At 41.3% G+C, this 9,521-nt stretch overlaps 1 protein-coding gene across 1 annotated transcript; it reads right to left on the reverse strand.

Moving 5' to 3' along the window:
• Positions 1–5,003: 5,003 nt before the first annotated feature.
• Positions 5,004–8,927, reverse strand: rnf26 (ring finger protein 26). The gene has a single exon (XM_069690006.1). It carries the CDS (start codon positions 8,440–8,442, stop codon positions 7,093–7,095), a length of 1,350 nt encoding a protein of 449 aa, XP_069546107.1. The 5' UTR covers positions 8,443–8,927; the 3' UTR covers positions 5,004–7,092.
• Positions 8,928–9,521: the final 594 nt, after the last annotated feature.

Raw genomic sequence — 9,521 nt, forward strand, 5'->3', positions numbered from 1 at the left:
AGAATAAACTCTGACAAGACCAGAAACCATGAACAGCTCTCCGTGTCTGTCAAATGCACCACCCCAGACATGAGGAAATGTTATTTTCCCCTCACTCCCTGAGACTCCTACACCTAATTAGGTTCCAAATATATCCTCATAACTATTCCCTCTCGGGCGGAATGAGAAATGCAAGGAGTTAATCAATCTTCCCTTGGCATCAACCAGTTATTTCCATTAGTACACTGCCTGTAATTTACTCTTGAAATGCTCGAAGCCAATGGCCAGGCAGACAGTGACATCACTCCCTAAAGGGTGGGTGTCTGTGTGTTTGGGTGAAGGAAAGTAAGGGGAGATTTGGACATTTGCGGTGAAATGTAGTTGGAGGCAGGATGTAGAGATGATGATATGAGAGGCCAGTCGAGAGACAGTGTGTACATACACTGTACAAGAGGCAGAACAAGAGTTTTTACCGCTTTCATTTATAAATTATAGTCAATTTATATTCGCTTATAATATTCTGCACATTTAATACGCTGTCGTGATTGTCTTTAGTCGGTTTTAAAGAAAAATCTTCAACTACTATGACAATTCTAATCAAGTTTCCAGTTAGACAACAGGCTGCTAGATTTGCTTCGGAAACAAAAAGTGCAACTCTTTCTTCTTTTATCATTTAGTGGATAAAGTAACTCTTAGAGAAACCAATGTTTCTATATGGATTCAGTGAGTTTTAGACATTTGCAGATTGTGTTACCTTTGGACAGCGTCTCGTTAGCCCTGTCCTCCAGTTTCCTGTACTTTAAACTTTAAAGGGGAAATATTGGAGAGATGTCGTGACCTCTAATTTTAACTCTCAGCAAGAAAGCAAACAAGCATATAAAATGTCATGACCTCACTGTGCTTCAAATGAAGACAAAGACGAATGAAGGTGTAATCTGAATACAGAATCGGAGAAAAATCTAACTGAAGATTGGGAAGTGGGGAACTGTAATCTGAGAGAACGACGATGTTGCCAAGACATTTGATTATTTTTTCACATTGTGCCATCCACATCCTCAGAGCTGGTAGCACCGCTCCGTCCAGCAGGGTGCAGTGTTGTATCACTGTTCAGCGTTAAAACCCTAAAAAGAAGTGATCAATCCAACCAGCAGCATGCTCAGTCCTGCGGTGCCTTCATGATGGTGCCTTCCAGTGGCTGTGGATGTTAAACTGTGGATGTTAGTTTAGTATCTGTTCCTGTAGCTTGCTTCCATCATGTCACAAAGCGACTTCAATATTTATTGATCATATTCTTCCTTTAACAGAATTTACACTTATAAGATAGAAATTTGGAGATTTCCTTCAAAACCCTCACAAAACCTGCTCTTCAGATATTATTGAAACGAAATTAAAGGCAATTTAGGAATTTTAAATAATAAACAACTGATTAGTTGAGGTCTTAACTGTCAAAATATTTAACACGTGGGGGAAAAAAAAATCCTCTCTATTTTAGAAACAGTAATTTATTTTCATAAAGTACATAAAGTAAAAACACATTTGTGATCATTCGGAGGGCCACACTGATCTGCTCTGTGCCTTATTATAAATGCATGAATTCTGGTGTAACATTAAGACTCTTACTTTAAAAATCTGTGAATACTAAATGGGGTTTTGAACTGTCTGCCGGTTTGCATCTAATATGAATAACTTGAATCAGCCTCTGGGAGAAGCTTTTATTCTCCACTGTTAGCAACAATGAGTTTGTGTGACATCAGAGGTTGTCAAACGTCTCCTGACGCGTTTCCTTTTGTGGCACCATCTTTCAAATCTAGTTGAACTTGAGAGGTTTCTCACAAAGGAGAATCGGATATTTATGTTTTTTTTTTTTTTTATATCGAAATGACGGTCACAGGAAGCCACATTATCTTTTTTTAATAACAAATAAACTCAAACTTGTACTTAAACCACCTATCAATAGAGATATATTTGTATTTTTCCTTTCTCTTTCATCCCATTTAATTGTGTAACTCGTAAACCATTTCGGGTGTTTCCTATTAAAGCAGGAGGGGATGCTTGTGCACAATTTTATTTGTATGTTAGATTTTCACTTATTAAGAACACTTTGTAGAAATCTGTCTCCACTTTGACATTAATGCGTTGTTTTTCTGTTCATTAGTGTCAGAAAATCTGCAATAAATCCTCCTTAAAGCCTCTTTGAGTCAATGAAAGCTCAGAGGGGCAGGATTTATTGTACAGTCCCTGTTTTTAATTTATGTCTCTTCTTCTTTGTGTGTAGAAACAGTGGCACATTTCATCGCTTCACGTTTCCGTCGGCCTGAAGATGACGAGTGTTCTGATCTGATGAATCTGATGAATCATCCAGCCGCCTTCCTCAGGACTCACCAGCTTTAATCTCTGTGCTGCCCGAACATCACACACTGCATTTATTCAAGGTTATCAGGATTATATAAGCAAACCTTTTCTAATGAGCTGCCTGTCTCTTTTTTTTTTTTTTTTTTTTTTTTTTTACCTCTTTACATTACTGTCAAAGTAACTCTGAATCTCCAGACACTAAATGTCCACCTCTTTTGAAGTATTTGTTTTGTTTGTTGTTTTGTTTGTTCATTTGTTGTCATTTCATTTGTTGTTCCATGAGCCTCCGCGGGGAGATGATGTTGTGGTGGAGTCCGGATCAGCAGGTGAACATTCACCTTCACATTTTGGCAGGAGAGGAACTCACTGTTACAATGGCTTGAAGTCTGCTGGTTTTACAGTAGGATGTGGTGGAGACGATGAGATGAAGAGTCAGGGGTAAGAGATAGAGTCTGGTTCCCAATGTTCGCTCTAAAAATATCCCCAGCTTCAAGCGAGACATCTGCCAAGATGAAAGAATGCACTCAGTGACATCAAAATAAAATAGATTTACATTTGAATGTGATTTTTGCAGTAATATTGAAAATGACGTTCTTATTACGACACTTTAACATTGCCATCTTTTGTTGTTGATTGAGGAGACATGATCTCTTACCACCTGCAAAACTGGAGGATGTGCGCAATACTGAATGACCACAAAGTCACCACGCTGTTCGAGATCACAAATCCGGTAGCTGTTTATTGTCCCCTGACCTGCGAGTCCAGCCTCACTACTGTTTATGTGTTAGCTGCAAATGAGGATGGTGTTAACAGAGGAAAGGAAGTTTAATGTCAGGAGACAAGCAGGAAGGAGTAAACCGAGGAGAGCAGCATGCTCCGGGGATCCGACCTCTTCCTTTTGACCCCGGTGGTCCTGACGGGGAGCAGCGTGGGAAAACTTCAAACTCCAGCGCACTCATCTCTGCCTCACTCACGCTCTACTTTTTTTTTTTTTTTTCCATTTATGAGCACTATCGCCATCCGTCTGAAGCTGTAAGCCACAGGGCTCGGATGAATTGTCAGGGTCATCCCACGTGACCCTGCAACCTCTCGGCAGCCTCCATACACACACTTAAACACGAAGCAAAACATTTATCTTCACAGATGCACGACGGCATGACAGACGTACTATCTGTGGACTCTAATGTTGCATTATCTCCGGTGTCAGATGTGTTCACAAGTAACAGACATCTGTAATCTCACATGTTCAAGACCTCGTGGAAATACTTGGTGGAAATATGCATTAAAATCCCTGAGGTAATACAGGCTGCCACAAATAGATCGGTAGGAATGTATACTAATTTGGGAATGTGGTTCTGTATGTCCCATCTCTTTGACAACTCTGTGACTTGTCTCATAGTGGGGAAAGCACAGGTGTCAGTAATAACATAAGTGATGGCTGCTCTGTTCCTTTGTTTCAGTCAGTGTGACGGTGTGACAGTGAGCCCTACTGAACAGCACCAGGACCATGAAAGTGGTGAGTCATCAATTTATTTAGTATTCCCGCCCGTGTCGTGCCAAAATGCCGTTTTTGTGAAAAGACTTTATGTAATGTCCTTTTCTGCCTGCTGTTCTGTTTCTCTGGGCTGCACCTGAAGGCATCACAATCAGCAGTATGGGACCCACCTAGGTCTGATGTAGTCGGCAAAAAGCCTGTGTTGTCCATGCCGCAGCACTTCTTTACTCACTCATCCCAATACCACTGATTTCCAGAAACCTTTTTCTGTCTGATGTATCCCCACAGCCCAGGAAGATATCTATTTTTTCTGTAGTGAAAGAGAGTGATACCAACATTTTTTTTTTTATTTAGGCTTGGCATATTATTTTCCACTGGATTTTCAAACGTGTTCTCACTTTGAGTAGCTGAACACAAACACTGACACAATGTCTTGAGCTATCTCTATGATTATTATTTTTTTTAATCTATTTTGACATGTTCTCGTTTGCTAACTAGTCACACTCGGATTTGCAGCCACTGGAGTGGTTTGCTCTGATTGGCTGGAGGTGTGTCCGTCACAGGGGTTTTATTGTAGCTGGTAGTTTTTGTGATTATTGTGACAATCAAGTGATTAAGATCAGTCTCAGAACATTATGAAATGTAATTTAAAAAAAAAATCTTTTCCCATGCACCTAAATAGACATCTGTCAATTCTAAATAAAATAAATCATATCTTCTATCGTTTTCTAATTAGCTGAAGTAGTACATCACTTTCACTGCAGAAGTAGCAGCTGGGTATTACTGCTACTGATTTTACAGGTTTGTCTTACCTATTTGTACTTTCTATGACCCTGAAACAATTATTTAAAAAAAAACTGTGACGTTTTGGAAACAAAATCCCCCAGTTCCGGTTTTTAAAAATGTAAATCATTTCCAGTTTTTTCAGACTTTTATAAAAGCAAACTTTCTTAAAATTTGGCAGTGTTCGTAGGACAAAACAAGAACTTTAAAGACTTCACCGCAGGCTTTTTGAACTTGTGACGCCCAATTTTTTTTGCTATTTGCTGACAGTCCAATGACTAAAAGACTAATTGATTATTCACAAATATAATTGGCTGGTTAACCATTAGATGCATGTGTCTCGAGAACATTTACAAGAATTATAGTGTTGGACTGATGAAGACGATCTCAAGACCCAGTTTCACTGATTGCTGTTTTATTACCAACAGAAGACTGGCCAGTTATGTGGCAGATGTTGCGTTTAAAAAAAAAAAACGCAAGTTACATTCATGTCTTCAAATCACATTGTCCCACACTGTTTACACAGGTCATACATACTGCAGGTAGCAACAGATTATGGTCATGTGAGCTGTTTTCAGCTCTTTAGTTAGGAATTCCATTGGCATTTTAGAAATACCTGAGAGGGGTAGTCGAGCGTTACATAGTCTGTAGACATCATTTACAACCTCATCAAAATCTGACCTTCAGACCACTTTCATTAAACATATCTGTAATGTGGGAGGAACAGAAGAATATTAGCAAACCACAAAAATTATACACAAATCAAATTTCTTCAAATTGTACAAAATCATTGAAAGAAAAGAAAAAGCTTTTCAAAAGCATCCGTATGACAGGTGGCACTTACTGCTCTCCACAAATCGGACTCCACACCACCCACCATCAATAATAATACAATAAGTGGTGCCACAGCGTCCTGTAAACTTTAAACACCGATCAATTTCAACAGCTTAGACATAAACAAATGAAAAACCAAAAGCAACCCAAACTGTAAATCCGTATTAGTTTATCGTCCTGTTATACAGCATCAATCTGTTTTATTACAATGTCAAAAGAAAGACAAAACCATTTATGGATTACTTGTTGACGGTGACAGTAATTCACTTCGTGTGGAAGACTGGGAAAAGTCATATCAAAAGAAGGAATAAATGGAACAAATCTGTATTTACAAGCCTGACTGGAAAATTAAAAAAAAATCAACTTCCTAGAATACAGAAAACCTTTTTACTCATCTCTGTGTGAAGAGAAAATGCAGCACAAACTAAAGTGGTCATCATCTGTGGTCATCATCGCAAGTAGTTAAAGCTGTTGTCGCTCAGAATCCACTGTTACACATAAACCGCGTTCACACCTACAGCATGTGAGGAATCACTTGGGACACCCGCGCAGTAAAGCACAGCGGTGGCCCACTGGAAGCATTTTAAGACATGAGCGGTGGTAAACACTTCAGCATCGGGGCGACAGACTACCGTGCCGACAAACACCTGAGGCTCAGCCTGACAACACTCGAATATTTATACAAAGCAGAAGACTGTAGCCATGCCCCAAATCCATATCACAGATTCATGCTGTGCAGGATTTGCCGAAAAGCAAACAATAAAGTACACTCAAAACTGTCAGTACGCAGACAAAAGAAGCACAGATGTACTCCTGATCGACACTGTTATCCCACAATGTCATGAAAAAAATGAAACGCATTAAGTGCTTAATGCTGGAAGAAAATAAAACCTACGTGTGGTTGGTGGTGAAATGGTTCAGATACTTTTCTGGAAAAACATCCAAGTGATTCTCAAAATGTATTTGGCGTTTTTAGTGCTGCAGTTCGTGTCATTTCATGTTTGTATAAAACAGTTAAGTGTGTTGATTGTTTTTGTTTACTAAATACTATACCCATAGTATAACAGTGTACTATGGCGATTAGTATATATTAGGTAGTGTATAGAGTATGGAATTGGGACACGGCATGTGTTTTCTGTAGTATCTCTCCACTGCACACTTTGGAAAGCAAATTTTATAGGATCAGTCTGGTCACATTCTCTTATTTTTCAGTGTCAGTAAATTTCCTTAATCCAAATAAATCCAGGTCCAATAATAAAATGGGATTATGAACAAGTGTGTGATCCGAGTACTGAAGTTTCCACTACGAATGCCTGTTTCAGTAGCATGTGTTAATAACGCCACAGCACAGTTGTTTTAAGAAAATACTCTTAAAAAATAAAACAATGTATTTATGAGTGGTTTTTAAACACTTGCCACCTCTGTGGGAACGAAAAGGTTTGAGGCTGAAGTAAGGGAAGAGGACTGTTGTTATTTTTCTCGTGGGATTATGCTGACAACAGGTTAAATATAAAATATCACCAGACTTATTCCTTAACTTGACCAAAGTGAATATAGAAGTAATATATCATTTCAGTACTGTAAATACTCAAAGGCTAGGCTGTGAGGCTCCTTGAGGTGCGACCCCTCCATCCACTTTCATTGGTCCCTCATAGATACACGTCCATGGTGCTGAGGATCATATGCCGACAGAGCGGGCAGTTCTGTTGGTAGATGGGCTGCCTCAGAAGGATGTTCGTACAGTCTTTACACAAGCAGAGGTGTCTGCAGGGCAGCAGCACCACCGTCTTGGTACAATCCTGGCAGATCACACACTTCTTCCTGTCCTCCTGCTCCTTCAGCAGAGTCAGTAGATTCTCGGCAGGCAGAGGTTTACCGTCTTTACCTGAAGACTGCTGCTTCTGCAGCGGCCTGTCTGTGCTTGATGAGGGCAAAACTAGATCCAGCAGCTCCTGGGGGGCTCCATCCCCTGCACTCCCATCTGGTGGGTCCCGTCTCTCCTGTCCGGGGTCGCCGTCGCCTCGCACTCGGTTGTTGTCGTCCCTGTGGAGCTGTGTCCGCAGCGCCAGGCCCAGCTGGCTGCTGTGGTGAGACAGCTGCTGCCATAGTCCTCTCTCCAGCAGGTAGAGGCGATGTAGTATCCTTTGCAGCAGCTGCATGTTGCTGCGCACAAAATGCGGCGTGCTCCACAAGGCTGCAGCGAGGCGATGGAGAGACAGATACAGTCTGTGCAGCGCAGGAAAAGAGGTCATGCAACCCACGAATCGCGCGGCTGCCTGTCGGGTCAGTCCCGGGTTCAGGTAGGCGGTGGTCGTCAGGGCGATGGTGACGGTGAGCAGGAGGCCGTAGATGTTCAGTATGAAGATGCTGATGAACATGTGCACCAGCGAAACTAGGAAGTCCAAAACCAGTTTACAGGGTGACCACAGGAAAGCCGATGTTCCGACCAGGCTGCTGTACAGAAAGGTGAAGGAGGTCAGCGTGAGCTCCAGCACCTTCTGCAGCGGGCTGGAGACTGTCTGCCACACACTGACCACTGCCAGGTAGATGTTGTGGGTGGCAATGAGTGCAAAGTTTACCACGGTGTTGGTGAAATAGACCACCAGGCTGACGGCGATGCCGCAGCCCTCCAGCACCGACAGCAGACCTCGACACAGGTGCTCCTTCCCGCGAAGCAGGACGTGCATGGACAGGTAGCCCACCATCTTCAGGCTCTCCAGCAGCCCCTCCAGAGCCAGCACCAAGCTGCCCAGCATGGTGACTATGCCGTGGGCCAGGTTTGACGTTGCCTCTGCCATGGACATCACGCAAAACAGCATGCAGTTTCCCAGCTCCAGCACCAAGTTGAGGAGGAGGGTGGGCAGGCTGTTGATAAAGGTGACCACCGCCAGGAGGGTCTGCATCACGGTGTGGACCACGAGGAAATTCAGGTCCAGCAGTATGCAGACGGCGTCCAGGCATTTTCCAACAGTGGAGATTACAAAGTTCACCAAACCCATGGTAATATGTCTTTAACTCACAGATGTTTTACCCCTCAGGTTGTATCCAGGTTACAGTCCATCTCCCGTGACTTTGTTCAGGGTGAATTCCTCCGACGTTACATCTTGTTCAGACCAGTTTCCCTTCGTCCGGAGAAACAGCACACCGCCCGTCGTTCAGTTGAACATTAAATTGTTTATTTTTCATGTTGTCCTTATCTATGCTCGGCTTGAACGACGATAAAGCATCATAAACGCATGCGGTACTGAAGCGGATGTTTGGTTTCAAACGAGAGGCGGACACTTCCGGTTATTTTCCATGCTTCGTTTTTTTCTCTCCGTTCAGAACTCGGCGATTTTACACACTTCATTAGTTAAACGGTAACTTTGCAAAACATGTAATCTGCAATACCAACACAGGAAATAACGACAAAAAAAAAAGGAAAAGCCACGGGAAAAGCACGCAAAAAGCTCCGGTGTGTTTACAGTCGTTACTGCAACCACCATTTTTGTTTTGGTCGTGTCAGCTGACCTCCCTACGTCATTCCGGTGAGTTTGCGCAATACTTACAGAGGCGTTGAGGACTCGTATGATCGTGATAGAAAAATATAGGTAGGTAGGTAGGTTAGGTAGGTACTTTATTAATCCCCGAGGGGAAATTTTTTCGCTACAGCAGCATACAGAAGCAATAAGATAATAATAGAAATAATAGAATAAAATAATAGAATAGAATAATAGAAAAGCAATAAAATAGCAGTAAATAGCAGTAAAAAATATAACATATAAAATGCACAGTATATACAGTACATTATATATCTATATATATTATATACAAACACACCAAGAAACACAGTCAACATATATATATATATATATATATATATATATATATATATATATATATATATATATATATATATATATATATATATACAGTACAGTATATATATATATTATATACAAACAAACCAAGAAACACAGTCAACAGTGTTATTGTACTGTGATGGATTTTGCCAGAGGTGAGTTATTGTAAAGTCTTATTGCAGTGGGCAGGAATGATCTCCTGTATCTGTCCTTGTGACAGCGGAGCTGGAGGAATC

The sequence above is a fragment of the Brachyistius frenatus genome, unplaced genomic scaffold (genome assembly GCF_029030835.1).
Source record: "Brachyistius frenatus isolate BFR_SWC_R1_liver_20210118 unplaced genomic scaffold, ASM2903083v1 Contig_1, whole genome shotgun sequence".
In the NCBI taxonomy this organism is placed as follows: domain Eukaryota; kingdom Metazoa; phylum Chordata; class Actinopteri; family Embiotocidae; genus Brachyistius; species Brachyistius frenatus.